This window comes from Talpa europaea, assembly GCF_964194135.1.
Source record: "Talpa europaea genome assembly, chromosome: 3".
In the NCBI taxonomy this organism is placed as follows: Eukaryota; Metazoa; Chordata; class Mammalia; order Eulipotyphla; family Talpidae; genus Talpa; species Talpa europaea.
Genome location: NC_140069.1, coordinates 37,754,991 through 37,773,890, shown reverse-complemented (window position 1 = coordinate 37,773,890; position 18,900 = coordinate 37,754,991). Strand labels below are relative to the sequence as shown.

Here is an 18,900-nt window from a genome sequence, read left to right as displayed (position 1 = left end):
GTTTACCAAATTAGAAATATGATGGCCGTTCTCTACTTTTCAACTAGTTATCTGATATATACTAGTTCTAAATTACATTCATTTGTAAATAAAATATTTCTATTTCAAATTACTTGGACTTTAACTATACCAAGAAGCCTATAACCTGGCATTAAGGAAACAAAAGAAATCATTGTATCATAAAATAGGGATCAACAAACTTTCTATAAAAATCCAAGTATAAATATTTTAGGATTTATGGGCCAGAAATAGTCTCTGTGGTATATTCTTTTATTCCTCCCACCAAACAACCCCTCATCCCTTAAAAAATGTAAAAAAATTCTTAGCCCAGAAGTCCTATAAAATTATAAAGTTATAGAGAAAAGGCTTGAATCTGATTTCCAAAGGAATATCAAGGGTGTTACAGGCAAGAGGAATATAGTAACAGTGTCAGATGACTTGAAATTGTTAATTGGATATAGAAAATAAGAAATTTTGTAGTGATCTAAAATTGAATGTTGTGAGGCAAGTATGTGTCATTCACTTGTCTATACCAGTAACTTTTTGTGAAAAGGCAACTGAGAAATAGAACAAAGAGGTTTGGTAAGTGTTGGAATATTGAGTTTATGATAAACATGGTTTCAGTGCTCTAAAAAAAAAAAAATTATAAAGTTATCAATGGAGTATATCTCACTGAAGTTCTAGTTGTTATTACATATGTAGTGTGTGTGTGTCAGAGAAGTAGAGAAAAGCAGAAAATAATCTAGTGTATTAGCCTATAACAATGGCTAGACTAGATTATCAGTAGTAATTCACTATTAAAGACTATAACAAACATGACTAAATTTTCAGGATGTTTAGTTTAGGTTTACCTTTGGCTGTTGCATGAACCACAGCAATCTGAGAAACGACTTGATAAGTTCCAAAACCCAAATAAGACACGGCTGAGAATAACAGACTCCTTTTAAAAGCACCTGGGTTTCCCATTACCTATAGAAACAATTATGAGTTAACAAAACTTAGAAAATTGGAAAGAACTTCTACTCCTAGTCAAAAAGATCAATTTTCTCCCATACCAAAGCAAAAAATTTTAAGAATATTGGAAGCTCTGGCCTCCCTGGTGGCGCAAGGGGTTAAGACGCAACCTATGAGGCAGCCACTGCTGCACGAGTTTGATCCCCTGGCTGTCCAGGGAGCAACCCACACGGTGAAGCCGACCTCTCCTGTCTTGCCCACTGCTCCCCTCAACAGTTTATTTCAGTCAGTCTGCCTGTTCTGTTCCCCATTCTGTCTCTGGTGAATCCTCTCACCCCCCACACCTCTGCCCTGTACCCCAGCTCTTGTATGCATAAATAAATAAATCTTAAAAAAGAACATTGGAAGCTCAAATTTACTTCACCAAATTCTTCAGCAAAACTATTTAACACCTAATAGGAAAAACATAGTCTTAAGATTCTTAAAAACAGCTAATGGCTAACAGTGAGTGATTGCTTATCTAAAGATCACAGACACTCTGATAAGTGCTTGATTAGAAATCTACATATTATTTGGGAAGACATGAATATAATTGTATGAACTAAAATGACACATCAACATGAAGTAAAAATCAATCTTAAGTGAAGATGAAGAATATAAAATGTGGTCATTACTACACATAAAAAATGTTCATGGTTTTAGGTAAAGATTGTCTTCAGAAGTGACATACAAAACTCAGTTTGTAAACAAAAAGAATATTTAAATGGACTTGGAAATAATTTTCATTATGTCCAGAGTCTCAGACCAGCAGCAAAGAATAGATGGATTAAGCTTTAGCAATTTTTCCCTTTCTCTTGTAACACATTTTTCTCTTTCATATAGTTATCATTTTTCTCCCTTTCTGTTAATTCAGTCCCATCAGTATAAAAACAAGACATACTATCTTTATAAGCTGTGATTTCCCTTTGAAAGAAACTTCAATTTGCCGTCATCCGCCAAAAAAGCCTCCTCCTGGGCCTTGCTGGTGGCACAAGGGGTTAAGTCTCAGCACTATGAAGCTATCTGCAGCCACTGCTGCATGAGTTTGATCACCGGCCAGCGAGCTGACCAACATGGCACAGCAGACCTCTCCTGTCTTGCCCACTGCTCCCCTCAGCAGTGTATTTCAGTAGATCTGCCTGTTCTGTTCTCCACTCTGTCTCTGGTGAATCCTCTCACCCCACCCCCCACCACCACACCTCTGGCCTGTACCCCAGCACTTGTATGCATAAATAAATATAAATCTTAAAAAAAAAAAGCCTCCTCCTGACTTTACAACTCCCATTAGTCACATTTCTCAACTTCTCTTTTCAGTAGAACTCTTTTATTTATTTTTTGTAAAGATTTATTTTATTTATTTATGCATACAAGAGCTGGGGTGTAGGCCAGAGGTGTGGGGGGTGAGAGGATTCACCAGAGACAGAGCGGAGAGCAGAACAGGCAGATCTACTGAAATACATTGCTGAGGGGAACAGCGGGCAAGACAGGAGAGGTCTGCTGCCCATGTGGGTTGGTCCCTAGCCAGGGGATAACATGCAACTCATGCTGCAGTGGCTGGCGATAGCTTAATAGTGCTGAGACTTTAACCCCTGTGCCACCAGGGAGGCCCAGTTTAAAAAGTTGTTTGTCAACACAGATGGAAATGGAGAGGATAACGCTAAGTGAAATTAGGTCTGAAGGAAAAAAAACAAATACTGAGTGACGTCTTTAAATGTGGAATATAGAGAAACAAAACAAAGGGTCAGCCAAATCAAACCAGTAACAAACCCTAGAAACCTGACTGGTAATCGAAGATACCAGAGGGGCTAGGGAAAGTAGAACAGGGAGAAGGCACAATGAACATAGTGAGCATTATTGTTGCCCTGGAGCTAAGTGTGGTATAGTAACACACTCCTGAAGGGTGTGACCCTTCACCTCTAAGTCATATACTGTATTGTAAACCAATGTTACCGCGATAAAAAAATAAAAATAAAAATAAAAAGTTGTCTGTACTCTGTCTTCACTTTCTCCCTGCCCTTTCTGTTCAATTCACACAAGTCACTTTTATCTCCACAGTCCCACTGACGGTATTCTATTTAAGGCAGCCAACACCACTGCTATTTACTATGGTCAATTCTGACGTCTCAACTACTTGGCTTATCAACAGTATATGACAGCTGCTCACTGCTTCCTTTTTATTTTAAATCACAAATAATGCTTAATTTTTTAAAACAGCTCTTGAGGAACATTACATATCACCAATTACATATACTTAAAGCATATAACCTAAGACCTAAACTAAGATATAAACTAAGATATAAACTAAGACCTAAACTAAGATATAAACTAAGACCTAAACAATCACCACAATCAAGATAATATATCCATCAATCCCTCTCCCCCCACCCAAATTTTCTCATGCCTCTTTATAGTCCACCTACCACCTTTCCCTGGCACTTGCCGTACACTCTCAGCTTAACAGTCAAAATAGCTATTCTGTCCTTCAAATCCATTCCTCGCAGTTTTCCCTTCATAGTAAATGGGGACTGTTTTACCAGCTGTTCAAGTTAAAAGTGAAAAACCATGCAGTCATTCTCAACTCTCTCAATCACATCTGAACCACACTATAACTTCTCCAAAGTACACAGAGTAGGAATGAGAATGCCAACATATTCTAGTGTGCTGAATATTTCTTGAGTATGAATATTTCAAGATATTGCATACAAGTGGATTCAGTTACATTTTAAACATTTAATTTTCTGACTTTATTCATATTTACCAAACAGAAGCAAGACGGTATGGGGTAGAAGATACAGATGTAGGTCTATGTGTACAGTGGGGATGGTACCTAAAAAAAGAGGAAAAAACTAAGATTTTATAAGTCTTTTAGTTCTCTCTTGCTCCCACAGGCCAATCACATATTAGAAAAGGTTGCACAATCTATTATAGCTTGAAGAAACTATTTAGTGTGTTCAAGTTTCACCGCTGATACTGTGCTCCACAACATTCTGTTTTCCTGAAAGGGAAGAACATATACTATTTGGGAAGTGATTTATTACAAGTTAATGAAGTGGTTTACCAATTGGGCTTTGATCAGTTTGGTTAATGTGAAGCAGCTCTCTATTCATCCCTGGAAAAGTAAAATGTTTCTTGATCTAAAAATATCAGTTAAAAGAACCAGGACTCGGGCCTCCCTGGTGGCGCAAGGTGTTAAGAAGCAACCTATCAAGCTATCCACAGCCACTGCAGCATGAGTTCGATCCCTGGCCAGGGAGCAACCCACATGGCACAGCAGACCTCTCCTGACTCAACTGCTGCTCCCCTCAGCAGTGTATTTCAGTCAATCTGCCTGTTCTGTTCCCCGCTCTGTCTCTATGTGCCATTTAACCTTGTACAGCTAATACCAAACAAATTTTTTGTTGAACAAAAGCAGCAATCTCTTTTTTGGGTACGTCTTTTCTTCAACAGTGATTATACTTTGGAGCTAGAAAGAATTAAATATAAGCCCATCACTAGATGGAAAGAATGTGTTACCATCATCCCCTGGTTTGCCTACTAACTTCCTGCCAGCTCCACCTCTTAACTGTTAGACTTCATGACAGATACTTGGTCGTCGACTTGCCTATTCAATACTTTCTACCTCTTCCACGGCATCAATAACAGCTGTATGCTGAGGCTTCCTGAATCTATTAACTTTAGCTGAAACATCAGAAGATAAACATTATTTATTAAACTGCTGTCCAGTCCACATGTCAAGATGGCTGTTTCTTCACATTCAACTAAATTAGATCAATACATCTCACCCTTTAAACCTCAAATCTTTTCTGTAGGTCTAGCCCAGTCAATAGCACCACCTTTCATCCTCCTGCTCTAGCCAGAAACCTGAGAATCTTCCTCAACTTCCACATCAAAAGTATCTTTTTGGTGTAATTTTATATGTTTAATAGCCTTTAAATGCATCTACTTACTTCCATTTCCATAACTATCACTAAAGTTCAAACCACATTTCTCACCTGTCCTTTAGCAATGATCTCTTATCTGATCTCCAACTCCCACTCTTCTTGATATGTTATTTAAGTGCAAATGTAATCAAATGATCCCTGTTTAAAACTGTATCATGATTTCCTATAACCTGTAGAATAAAATCAGAAATACTTAACATGTTTTACAAGGTTTTTAGAATATGGTTGTGGCAAACAGCCTCTAAAATGGCCCCAATGATCCCTTGGTTCTGATACCCGCTCCCTTCTGTAATCCTTTCCCCTTAAATGCAAGCTAGTTTTAGTGACTCCCTTCTAAGACACAGGGAACTCCAAGTGAAAGGATGTTACTTCCATGACTAGGTTATAAAATGAATGTAACTTCCATCTTTGACAATCTCTTACATGTTCTCTTTGATTGCTTGCTCGCCCTGGATGAATTTAGCTGCTGTTTTGAGGCAGCAGCAGCAGCCCTCCTGGCAAGTAACCAAAGATTGTCTTACAACCACAGGTGTGAACTTTAAAAGAGACCATGCCTGCCTACCCTCATTTGAGGCTTCAAAAGAGGCCCCATCAGCTGAAAAGCTGCATTCATCTTTATGACCTTCAGCTGAAGGCACAAAGCTGTGCCTCACCTGAGTACCTAACCAATAAAAAGATGAGATGTTTGGTTTAGAGAAAAATTTAAACTCAACAATATTCTAATTTGGAAACCTGACAATTCTAATTAGTTTCACTGTACTCCAATCTCTCTGCCTCTATCAGCTAACATCTCCTCATTTGGATATAAACTAATCAAAGGAAAGTGACTAAGCCCACCTATCTCCTCTCTTTTCCCCTCACTGCCCCCCCATCCAATAATTTTGAATATAACAGGCAGACCAAAATGTGAAATTAAGATAATGAAACACCTAGTTCAAATGAATTGTATCAAACACACTAATGCCCATTCTCACCACCAGATCCCATCACCTTCCGGAGACCACGAACAAACAACCTAATTAGGAACCAAGAGTTGGAACTACAATCCAACATCCTGACATCCTTAGATGAAACTACTCAAAATAAATTTTAAAATCCTAAATGATACGAAATCTGTTTCTGAATCATAGGAATTTTTATTTTTTAAAAGATTTATTTATTTAGACACACAAGAACTGGAGTACAGGCCAGTGTTACGGGAGGGTGGGGGGGGGTGTGAGAGGATTCACCAGAGACAGTGGGGAGCAGAACAAGGCAGACTGACAGAAATACACTGCTGAGGGGAGCAGCCAGCGGGCCAGTCAGGAGAGGTCTGCTGCGCCACGTGGATTGCTCCCTGGACGGGGATCGAACTATTCGTGCTGCAGTGGCTGTGGACAGCTCCATAGGTTGTGTCTAACGTTACCCTTGCGCCACCAGGAAGGTCCCAAAGGAATTTTTAAAACCACAACCAAATTTTCAAAGCCTAGCGAACTGACGGCCTCTACCAGGCTGCCCCCGTATCTGGCAGCTCCAAAAGTGAAAATTATTTCAAAGAAGTCAAAGTTTTTCCCCTCTAACGCCTGTGTTTTCACACAGGCAGGACTGGAAGGGGAAAGTTTCTCTGGGGAGGAGGAATGGGCGGGACCTACTCCTCGGGTGACCCCAGTTTTCAAAAGGAGGCGAAAGGGCTACGTGGGTGGCGGTCCCTGGGAGCGCTCCAGGCACTGAGACCCGAGTTCCTGCCTCAGTTCCCCACATTTCCTAGGGTGACGCGGGGCAGCCAAGCCTGAAGAAGGGGTTAAGCCCGAACGCGGGCCGCTAGGAGGGACGCGGGAGCCAGGCCGGCGCGAAGTACCTCAAAACCAAGGAGTAGCCAAGCACCGCGCCGCCCGCGGCTGCCAGCCGCACCCGACGGGAGCCGAGGTCCTCGGACTGCACGAAATCCCGAAGGCAGCAAGCGCGAGACTCGCGCGGCCAGCGCCATGACTCACAACTCCCGACCGACCCTTCACCCTTCGGAGCGCGGCCCAGGCGCGCAGGGAGATTAGTGCCCCGTCCCTCCCGGAAGAGCCGCGGAGGCCCGCCCCCGGCCGACACTTCTTCCGCCCCAAGACTTCCGGACCGCGGACACAGGGGTGGGAACTAGCCCGATTGGATGGGATTTAGTGTCCTTCCGCGCCTGCGCCGAGTGGGTGGAGCAGGGAGAAAGTTCCCTTGTGGCCACTGGCTGGCTTCTGGGCCTACCCTCTGGGCATCTGTTAATGGTATCTGCGCAGGGGCAGATCGGCAGAATGGAATTGAATGCTCAGAAATAGACCCGAGAATTTGGGTGTGCAAGAAACAAATGATTTATTTATTTATAATGGTCTGCTACCATAAAAGATAGGGGGTATTCTGATGCTTGAGGACCCTTTGGTAGTAAATGTTTGAAAGAACTAAACTGTCCCTGTGTTTGAAAGAACTAAACTGTCCCTGAGTTCTGCCATCAGCCGCATCAACACAAAACATAGGAGACTTTACTGGGAAGGAACTTTAATAAAACTAGGAAACAATACAGGTAAGGCAAAGAATTTAGTTTCTAAATGAAGCACCCAAAGTTACCCATCCCCTTGTGGGTACAAGTCCATCCATATGGGAATGGCGCAGAGCAAGGCCCCAAAGCCTGCCACAAGTCTAAAGCATCTTCCAGTGGGGACCCAAGGCAAAGGGTCAGAAACAACCAGACAAGCCCGGAAGGAAAAGAGCAAAATCAACATCAAGATAAAAGCTGCCATTGTCACCTCCCCATGGGTCTCACCCACATCTGTGTCACCCAGTCCACAACCACAAGACAAGCACAGTTTCTTCACTTGTCTCTAGGCTCCATGCGCCTTTTCCAGGTCTTCTGGCTCCATCCTGCTTCCTTCCTCAGTCGCTTCTGCAGCTTCTCCTCTTCCTGCTCAGCTCCACCCTCCCTTGGGTGGGGCAGGGAACCTCCCCCTTTCCTGGGGACCACCCTGTTACAGAACCAAGCATAAGTATTCTTAGCCATTGCTTTGTCATTTTGTGTGTAACTGCCATTTTAGAATTTCAGGTCTTGCTGTCCCGGGAAAAGACTGCATTCCAGAGTTTGACCCCCACCCCACTCTGGTCTTATCTCAGTCGGCTAGCCACAGAGGAGCCGAGCAATTCAGGCCACTAATAGGGTCAAACTAGCCATAAAATAGAGCTGCATCTTGATGTGACCAATCAGCTCAAAAACTGAAACTCAGCACCCACCGTTGTTAGGAAATGCACCTGTGTAACCAATGAATGTTTGCCAACATGATTTAATTTTTAGAGATCTGCTTGTAACCCTATATAAGATCCCTGTTCCCTTTGTTCAGGGCTCCTGACCTCCTCCGTTACATCGGTGCGTGTCACGAGCCCGGACTCGAGCCCGTTATAAACTCCTTTATGATCTTACAGTGGCTGTCTGTGTGTCCTTGGGGGCTGCACTGGTCGACGTTGGGCACAACAGTCCCATAATGGGGCCTCACTGGTGGCGCAGGGGTTGAGCGCTGGGCTGCAAAGCTGCCTGCAGTCTCCTCAGCGCCGGTTCGAAGCCTGGCCGATGGCAAGGGTCCCACATGACACGCAGACCTCTCCTGCCTCCTGCTGCTCCCCTCAACAGTGTACTTAGTCAATCTGCCTGTTCCGTTCCCCGCTCTGGCTCTGGTGGATCTTCTCACCCTCCAGCGCCTCCGACTGTACCCAGTGCTTGTATAAATAAATAAATAAATCCTTTTAAAAAATAGTAAAAATAAACTGTTCCATAATGGAAAGGAAGTGACTGAGCGACCTAAGGGAGTTTCTGAGGAAGGAGAAGCCAGAGAAGGCAAACAAAGAATGAGATGCCCAACCTGATCTTAGTAAGAAAGACTAGGGAAAGGAGGCCTCTTGACAGGAAGAGATGCCAATAGAAAGTTGTTTCCTATAGGATGGGTGGTGTAAAAGCCCTGATTCACCCCCCAAATATTTAGTAAAAGCACTGCTTCTCACTGGAGTGGAATTCTTTTGGGGGGAATGAAGAGGTTTATTCCTGCTTCAGAGTTGATGTAGGTGAAAACACAGACTTTCAATGGAATACCTGTTATATACAATACATGAAAAAAAATTCCATAGTAAGAAAAGGTAGTCATCTTTAAGAGTGAGGTTGCAGGGCCTCCCTGATGGCGCAAATGGTTAAGAACAGCACTATGAAGCAATACGCATGCACTGTAGCACCAGTTCAATCCCAACCAGGGAGATACCCACATGGAGCAGCAGACCTCTGCTACCTCGCCTGCTGCTCCCCTTGTTATAGGACAGGGAGAGGGGCAGCCCAAACCCCGCAAACCTGCCTATTCTAAATGGGTTCTGCCATCCGCCGCATCAACACAAAACATAGGAGACTTTAATGGGAAGGAACTTTAATAAAACTAGGAAACAATACAGGAAAGGCAAAGAGTCTAGTTTCTAAGTGAAGCACCCAAAGTTACCCGTCCCCTCGTGGGTAAAAGTCCATCCAAATGGGATTGGCCCAGAGCAAGGCCCCAAAGCCTGCCATGAGTCTAAAGCACCTTCCAGTGGGGACCCACAGAAAAGGGTCAGAAACAATCAGACAAGCCCAGAAGGAAAAGAGCAAAATCAACATCAAGATAAAAGCTGCCATTGTCCCCTCCCCACGGGTCTCACCCACATCTGTGTCACCCAGTCCATGACCAAAAGATAAGCGCAGTTTCTTCACGTGTCTCTAGGCTCCAGATAAGCGCAGTTTCTTCACATGTCTCTAGGCTCCATGCGCCTCCTCCAGGTCTCCTGGCTCCATCCTGCTTCCTTCCTCAGTCTCTTCTTCAGCTTCTCCTCTTCCTGCTCAGCTCCACCCTCCCTTGGGTGGGGCAAGGAACCTCCCCCTTTCCTGGGGACCACCCTGTTACACCCTCAGCAGTGTATTTCAGTTAATCTACCTGTTCTGCTCCCCACTCTGTCTCTGGTGAATACACACACACACCCCGCACCTCTGGCCTGTACCCCAGTTCTTGTATGCATAAATAATAAATCTTAAAGAGTGAGCTTGCATTTCATAGAAATTTTAATACTACAAGCACACTTTTATTTATTCCAATGAGCCTCAGATCTCCCTTCATGATACTCTTCAGGATTCCTTCCCTTTCCACTACTTTAGCGGCCCCCCCCCATCCTCCACCCCCACTCCACTATTCATTACCTGTTACACAGTTAAAAAGAATTGATTATATGTATCTCTGCTATATTGTAATATCAATGCTAGTTCTGATCTTTGCCTATAATAGGCAATTTATAATGGCACAATTTATTTACTCATGCAACAAACATTTGTTGCAGATCTATGATATACCTAATACTCTTCTAGATGCAAAAAGTAGAACAATTCCTAGTTGAATGTATATTCTAACTTAGGAAAGATAGGAAACAAGATAACTAAAAGAGAATAGAGGATGATAAATAACTAAAGAGGATAATAAAGCAGGAAGAGGTATACAGTGGATTTCTGTTCAGGCATTGCAGTTTTAAGTAGGAAAGACAGAGAAGACATCACTAAGGAAGCTATTTGAATACACATCCAAGGAAGAATGAGACATGAGAATGTCTGTGGGGTAGAGAACTCCCTGTAGAGGGAAAGGCACATGCAATTGATGTAATTTTGCAAAGTCTGGGGTCCTTGGGTTCACTCTGGGAAAGGCTTCACCAGAGCTCCCGTTTCAGCAGCACGTGGTGAGTTTTCCAGATGGGTTTCTCCATGAGACAGAGATGCTAGTTATATTTAAAGACCAGACTTATTAGGGAAAGGAAAAGGGACAGGTTTCCTGAGAGAGGCCTGCATGGTTGCAGGCAGGCAGCTTTGAGGAGAGCGGCCTCCACTGAGGGAGGTCAGTGAAGAGAAGTCCCGGCATGGTACAGGTCACAGGCAGGCAGGAGGCTGCTGCCCTGCAGAGGGAGAGAGTGGGTGAAAAGAAGCACCTGCATAGTCACAGGTGGGCAGTGGGAGTGCTGCCCCTAGCCTGTGCAGAAACTGCATTGATATAGTCCTTTTCTCTGTGGAGTGGCCTGTTTGTTGCTGATTTGGGATAACTAGCAAAACCAGGAAGGGACCAGAGATTCCAGGGTGGGCCCAATCTCCATATCTTTACCCTCAGGTCTGTGCTTCACTCCCTAGAGTAGTCTGATCCTGCTTGGGTCTTATGCCCTGTGATAAGGCACTGGTGCCTAAGGGTTTGACCTCTACATCTGGGTTAATGGCCATATTATTCTCCTCGACCCCCACCTCCTTGTGAGTCAGGTTCTGGTCTTGGGGCACCTCCTTTCCAATCTTTCTGTTATTGTCCTCCATCACAATGGCCGAACTGGGAAAGCAAAGGGCATCTTTCTTTCAGAATAAGTCCGTTTGGTGGAATATAATGAACAAAGAAGAGACTATCAAAAAATAAGATCAGAGAGATGAGATGGAGACCAAGACATGCAGAACCTTGTGGGCAGCTATAAGAACTTTAATTTTTTTCTTTGTATGACTATGACATCATCTAGTTTAATTTTAATGGATACTTCTGACCATTTTTAGAATGAAGGGGAGCAAGTAGGAAAGCAGTTACTACTGTGTTACAGTAATTTAGAAAGAAATAGCGATGGCTTTGACTAGGTTGTAAGATGGTGCTCAGAATCTGGTTAGATTTTGAAGGTAGATTTGACAGAATTAGCTAACAAACCAAACCACATGGTGATGGGCATAAGAGAAAAGAGTCAAAAATGACTCCAAGTGTTTTGATCCAAAAAACTAGAATGTTTTGCCCTTGCTTGAGATAGAGAAGACGGTGGAAGTGATAACTTTGGAAAGGAAGATAAGGAAGCTGTATCTGTACATGTTAAATTTGAAATGCTTATTAGTAGACAGAGACCTGTGGTAGCCAGCATTCAAAAAGGCACCCAATGATCCTTACTTTCAGAGTATCATTTAACAAGGTTGAAAACTAAGCTCCACCCCTTGTCCAGCAGGAAGATTTGGAAGGCTTGAATAAAGAGAAATGATTAGGTTGCTATGGGAACCAGGACAAAAGACTGGTCTCTTTGACCATGAATGTGGAAGCAGGGTCAGGACATGTTCTATGTCAAGGCCCAGGCCAGGCATCCCAGCACTAACTGGCCCAAATCAACCCCTCAGTCATGAAAAGCCTGGGAAACAGGTTGTGAAAGGGAACACCAAATCCTCCTTCACACGGGGACCTATCCTGTCTGGCTCGCTGCTTCTCTCAGCAGTGTATTTCAATAAATCCACATTTTCTGCTCTCCACTCAGTCTCTGATAAATTCTTTTACTTCTGGCCTACACCCCAATTCTTCCTCACAACATTTACCTTATGGATTTACTCCTACCACATTAAATCAAGACTGGCCTATTTTCAGCAGAAAACTGCCAAGATGCTGGTGTATAATTTCTGAAGCGAAATTATAAAAGTCATTGAGCTTCTCTCTTGATCTCTAGGATTGTTTGCCCTATTAAGTAGCCAGCAGTCATGCCACTGGGACACTCAAGCAACCCTATAAAGACCCCACATGCAGAGGAATTGAGGTCTACCAACAAGCACCATCACCTTTATGTGTGAGTAAGCTATCCTAGAAGTGTATTGTCTGGCCCTGTGAAGTACAACCCTGCCGAATACCTGACTGCAACATCTGGGAAGATGATGAGTGAGGACTGCCCAGCTAAGCCATTCCTAAATTCTGAACCACAGAAGGTATTGTTATAGGACAGGGAGAGGGGCAGCCCAAGCCCCACAAACCTGCCTATTCTAAATGGGTTCGGCCATCCGCCGCATCAACACAAAACATAGGAGACTTTAATGGGAAGGAACTTTAATAAAACTAGGAAACAATACAGGTAAGGCAAAGAGTCTAGTTTCTAAGTGAAGCACCCAAAGTTACCCGTCCCCTCATGGGTAAAAGTCCATCCAAATGGGATTGGCCCAGAGCAAGGCCCCAAAGCCTGCTACAAGTCTAAAGTATCTTCCAGTGGGGACCCACAGAAAAGGGTCAGAAACAACCAGACAAGCCCGGAAGGAAAAGAGCAAAATCAACATCAAGATAAAAGCTGCCATTGTCCCCTCCCCACGGGTCTCACCCACATCTGTGTCACCCAGTCCACGACCAAAAGACAAGCGCAATTTCTTCACGTGTCTCTAGGCTCCATGTGCCTCCTCCAGGTCTCCTTCTGGCTCCATCCTGCTCCTTCCTCAGTCTCTTCTTCAGCTTCTCTTCTTCCTGCTCAGCTCCACCCTCCCTTGGGTGGGGCAGGGAACCTCCCCCTTTCCTGGGGACCACCCTGTTACAGTATGAGTGATAATAAGTGACAATTTCTGTCTCAAGGCACTGCATTTGTTGAATCTGTTGTGTGGAGCAGCAGCTATCCAAGTATAGAAATAATTGAAATCTGAAGTTTCAGTGTTTGAAAGTTTGATAGCATTCAGAAAATACATGGATTTCAAAGCTATAAGACTAGATGATGGGTAACTTAGAATGTGATTAAAGGTCCAAGAACTTAGACTTGGGGCACTCCAGTATTTAAAAGCTGGGAATATGAGAATCAAAAGACAAAGGCATTAAGGAGGAGACCAGTGAGATAGGAGAAAACAAGGAAGAGAATTAGGGGGAAAAAAAGGAAAAAAAAGAGTGTTAGGGAATATCTCATTCATTTTAACATAGTTTAAATCTCTATCAGATATTGAGTCACATTCTCTTTCTCGCTCTCTTTTATTTTTAAAGATTTATTTATGCATACAAGAACTGGGTTAGAGACCAGAGATGTGGGGGTGTGAGATGATTCACCAGAGACAGAGTGGGGAGCAGATCAGGCATATCTACTGAAATATCCTGCTGAGGGGAGCAGTGGGCAAGACAGGAGAGGTCTGCTGCTCCATATGGATTTCTCCCTGGCTAGGGATTGAACTCGTGCTGCAGAGGCTGCGGACAGCTTCAGAGGTTGCTTCTTAACCCCTTGCGCCACTAGGGAGGTCCCTCAGACAACTCATTTTAACGCCTAAAGTCAATTTGGGGTTTTGGGCAAGCAAGCGATCACTTTCAGCAGATTTGAAACATCAGGCTGCTGAGATGTTTCAGATTCCAGCAGGAGGCTGAGAGCAGATTCCAGCAGGAGAGTAGAGGGCGGGCTGGGGCCGGGGTGGGCGGAGCCTCGCCCTCGCCCTGCCAGGCCGCGCTCCGCCCCTCCGCCCCTCGGCCCCAGGTTCCTGCGAATCCCTGGCGGCTCCAGCGGCCCTGGGGACCCTGCGGACCTTGCCTGCCTGGTCTCCACGCTGATCCGACTTCCACCCCCGGGACCCGAACGTGAGTGCTGCCCTCTCCCTGCTTCGGTGTGGGTGTAGCGGGGATCCCGAAACCTATCGATCCTCTGGGGGAGGTGGCGAGTCCGGGCGGGCTCAATCTGGGCCCGCGGGCTCCGCGCGCCTGTGCCAGCTCGGCCTTGGCGCTGGAAGCGCACCCTGGGCTCGGGTCAGCCCCGCGCGGGATGCCCTGGGGCACCCCTGTTTAAGAGGTCGGTGGCCCTGCGAGGCCCAAGGCTGGACAACACCTTCGGGAGGAACTAGTTTCGAGCTCATTTCTGGGCCGCAAAGCGTCTCCTGGGCTTGACACTGCTTCACCTGGGCGGGCGGTGTCGGGGATCGGCCACCCTCCCCGCGCCCCGGGTGGGGCCTGAGGCCCGGGGAAGGTGACACGCCTCGAAATCGCCGCATCGCCTCGTGGGAGAGGGACTGGATCTCCTCTGTCCAGAGCCACCCCGCGCGCCTCAGAGCTGCTAAGGGTTCCGGGAGAAGCTGCTAGGTGGGGTGGGAAAAGGTGACTTGTGTTTTCGGAGTAAAGCAGGAGTAGTGAGAAGCCTGTGCTAGCAGCTCCTGTTCTGCCTCCAGCTTAACAATTCTTGCGTCTTAATGTTTATGGTTCTCAACAGCTAGGGGCATGGAGGAAGTGCAGTCACATTCGTTTTGCTGCCTGAATCTCTGGGTGAAATAGAAAGTCGACACTTAACGTTGCCCTTGATGATGATGATTCGTAATTTTCCCTTGTCCTTGCTGGTATCTTTTTGTCGCTGCCTGTATAACGGATAATCAAATAGAAGGCGGGACAGGATAGAGTATTGCAATTATTGAGAACAGTGTTCTACAAACACTGCTAGGTAATTATTACGCATGCAGCTTATTTTGGACTCAACTCATAATCAGAACTACAAGTGGTATTGTAATTTCTTTCCTACTGGAGGAAACACAGATTGGTTAATTTACCAAATTACACAAGTGGTATTTTTAGGGCTGGAATTCAGGTCTGTGTGACTTCAGAACATAGGCGTAATGTAAAATACATTCCTCTTCAGGAAAAGACAGATACCCAAGTTTCAATTCGGCTTCACCATTTGTTAGCTGTAGGACCTCGTTTAGGTCACTTAACCTCTGCTGCTTATTTTTGTAAAATGGAGATGTAATAAATAATGCCGTGTCATAGGGTTGTTAGGAAGATTAAATAAGATCACATTTGTAATATATTCAGCACAGTGTGATACCCAAAGTCACTTTTTGGACTTTGTGAGGATGTTTTATTTTTTTGTGATTCATTTATTGATGCAGACAAGAACTGGGGTACAGGTCAGAGGTGCAAGGGTTGAGAGGATTCACGGGAGGGAGAGTGGGGAACAGAACAGGCGGTGTGACTGAAATACACTGCTGAGGGGAGAAGTGGGTAGGACAGGAGAGGTCTGCTGCACCATGTGGGTCAGCTACCTGGTCAGGGATCAAACTCATGCTGCAGAGGCTGTGGACAGCTTCACAGTGCTGTGACTGAACCCCTTGCGCCACCAGGGAGGCCCCAACTTTGTGAGAATGTTTTAAAAGGCAGTTGCTTTTGATTGATGAGTTGGAACAATCCTACTCTGGGCAGAAAAAATTCAAAGAGGCTAGGATCATACTGAGATTCTCTGGCTGTGAGAGGGAACTGGGTTTCAGATGAAAAGGTGCATGACAAAGCTCTTAATAAAGTCCACTATTCAGGATTTCTTCTCTCAGATCTAGCCCTTAAAAAATAGAGAGGGAGTGGAGGTTTAAGAATGGGGGAAACAAAAGGATTCTTTTGCCTTGTAAGGTTTGCTAGTGACTGGACACCTCTCCTAATTTTACCTATAACTATGAACACGTTATATCTTTATTTCCACATAAATTTAAGGCAGCTTAAGTATTATACATTTTAAAATTATTTATATCCTCTTTTGTTAGTTTTTCTTTTGCATTTTGAAAACTTTCTTTAGTTGTTGATTTATTATACCAGAGAATATGCCCATTAGCAGAACTTGAGAAAGTTATTGTTGGATGTGAAGTATGATTAAATATTATTTTGACTTTGGAAGAGGTAGAATGAGCTATTACTGCTCATCAAAAGCATGTTCTCTTAGGTGGATTTTCACAAGGATCAATGTCACTTTCCTTAGTGGGACTCAGTAAGTTTGGAGTCCAAACTTGGGCATTCCTTTAATGTACCCACTAAGACCTTTACCCTACACATTGTTCCTTCCTAGCAATATTCCCATCTTGTCCTTACTTATAAAGATTATTAATCAGGTAAAAGTCCAAATAATTAGGTAGGATATTTGATAAAAGACTTATGATAAGGTTGGCTGGGAAGAAGGTTTAAATTAGTATCTAAAAATAAAGTATCATGATTTATTTTACTACATTATTTAAGTCTCTGATATAATAATCAAAAGCAGATATTATGTGTACATTTTGATAAGATGAAAGGTACATTTAAGTCAATTATGTTGACTGAAATGTATTAGAAGAAACGGGAGTGTTTTGCTTTTCTTAGAGGGTCTTTTTTATTCTTTTCATACATAACAGCCTGTTTGTATGCAATCATAATTTTTAAAAAGATAAAATTCATGTATTGGCAAAATTTACTAACATTTATTAGATGCATATCATCTAATTAATAACATCATATTAATAAATTTTCCCATGAGAAATAGAAGGAAATACTACATATTTATTTTAGTTAATCATTTTCAAAAGACCTCTTAGCAAGCGGGGAAGCATCATGTTTGGTTCCTGTGAAGATTACCAAAGCAACAGTGTGATTGCAAAATGCATTCATTGTCATAAGGCAACTTCACTTTTGCTCCTCTTCCCTGCTTTTTTTTTTTCTTTACCACTCTCTATATATTTTACTTATCTTTTTTTGTTGCCTTTCTGCAACTATGTAAACTAACGAGGGCAGGCAGGGATATTTGGTTTATTCATTGTTGATCTAACAGGGTCTGACACATGGTAGGTTATCTATAAATATTTGTTGAACAAGTGTCAAGTGAATGAATAATACTATTAAATTGTTCATGACTGGGAAATAAGGAGTTTGCCAGAAGTTAAAAACAGCTGAAAGGTATGTGCTCAGCAACCATAAAACGATTTTTTCTTAAATCAGAAAATCAGAAGTATTAACATCTCAAGAGCTACACAGTCCTTGCTCAACTCATAAACTTTTAAGCCTTGAGAACGAAGAAGGTATAGTTGTTGCAGTTTTTAAATGGAAGAACTACGGAGGAGCACGTAGGGACCAAATGTGAAATGCCTGTTTTGCCCAATTAAATATTATTGGTACCCAGCTGAGAAGAGAAGGAACAGAGGCATATACTTATGCTAGGGAGAAAGGATGTCCTGAACAATTAGAGGTGAAATGTAGTTGGATATTAGGGCCAGGTAAGAAGTCTTGATGACTGATCCAACATGTGGGAGATTCTAGAAAGTGGGAAATTATTAATGTGCTCTGAGGGTAATAAGAACACGAGGGACCTCAGTTTCCCCAAGTCTCTGTGTCTTCATATTATTGCAACCTTGGCCAGTAGCTTTACTGAGACCTTGTAATTTAAAAACGTTTCAACCAAACAACCTGGAATTTTCTGTTAGGAAATGCAGCTCAGGTTTTTATCAAGGCAGTTTTTGGTAAAAGATGACTCACTTTATAGTTACGTCATACTTAGCCAACTTTGCTAAGATGCATGTTTCATAAAGTAAGGTAGTACTGAGATGCTGTCACAGCTTCTAACACCTCACTCAGTGCAGCTATGATGGGCTGTTCATTTGGTATGTTTGAAAATAGAATCAGTGACATTTCTAAAATGAATATAATTAATCAAAGGATTAGAAAAGTAGTATAACCTGAAATTCGTGTTAAGTAAGCTCTGTAGTCTGCTATAAATCAGAACAGATCAAAGCAGTCTATCTGAGGGATTTTCTAGGGAAGTTAGGAAGGGACATTAGTTTGCTCACTTTGTAGCAATAAGGGCAGTGAAAACTACACATACCATTTATATTTTTAATAAGAATGATCAAACTTCCCGTTTGTCCCCTTTCACATTGAAAAAAAAAAAAGCATGCTCTTTTCTCTATGTACGTACTTTTAGGCTTGACCAAATTTTCTGTTCTCATTTCTAGTATTCCATGGCAGGAATTAAAAAAAAAAAGTGTGCCTTGAATACAGGGTACACTCAGTTTACATTATTTTGGGGTGAGTTTTTCACTCTCAGTCTGGACATTAAATGTTGTGTATTCCTGAGAATAAATGTGGCTGCCCTAGGACGGTGCAGCAATGTCTTCTGGAAGCACCTGCGCCCTGCTATCCCATGACAGAGCTGTGTGTGTAGAGACTCTCCTGTTTAACAAGGAAATAAGACTTTCTTAGCCTTAAACACTTTACAGTCTAATGGGCTTTCTTAAAGGGAAACTACTGTGATGTAAATTTAAACCACTGTAGTTCTTCCACACCTTGGGCAAGCTACTGTTATTCTGTTTCCTCTTTTTAAAAGAAAGAGTTTGATAGTTCTAGTCTTGTTGTTAACCTTGTAATTTTTAAGGTTGTATTTCTTCATTAATTTGTGTCAGGCTGCATATTATATTTGATAG

The 18,900-nt window shown here is 43.1% G+C and overlaps 1 protein-coding gene across 2 annotated transcripts in view; it reads right to left on the bottom strand.

Moving 5' to 3' along the window:
- Positions 1-6,837, bottom strand: part of RMDN1 (regulator of microtubule dynamics 1) — a gene marked incomplete at both ends in the record, with an annotated part of 28,106 nt that extends 21,269 nt beyond the window's left edge. The window contains 2 exons of one of the 2 annotated variants that reach the window (XM_084230326.1): positions 852-969; positions 6,772-6,837. In XM_084230326.1, coding sequence (XP_084086452.1) covers positions 852-966 — 115 coding nt within the window. Of the gene's footprint in view, positions 1-851; positions 970-6,771 lie in introns of those variants that run through there. The other variant, XM_084230325.1, reaches the window with a different exon arrangement.
- Positions 6,838-18,900: the final 12,063 nt, after the last annotated feature.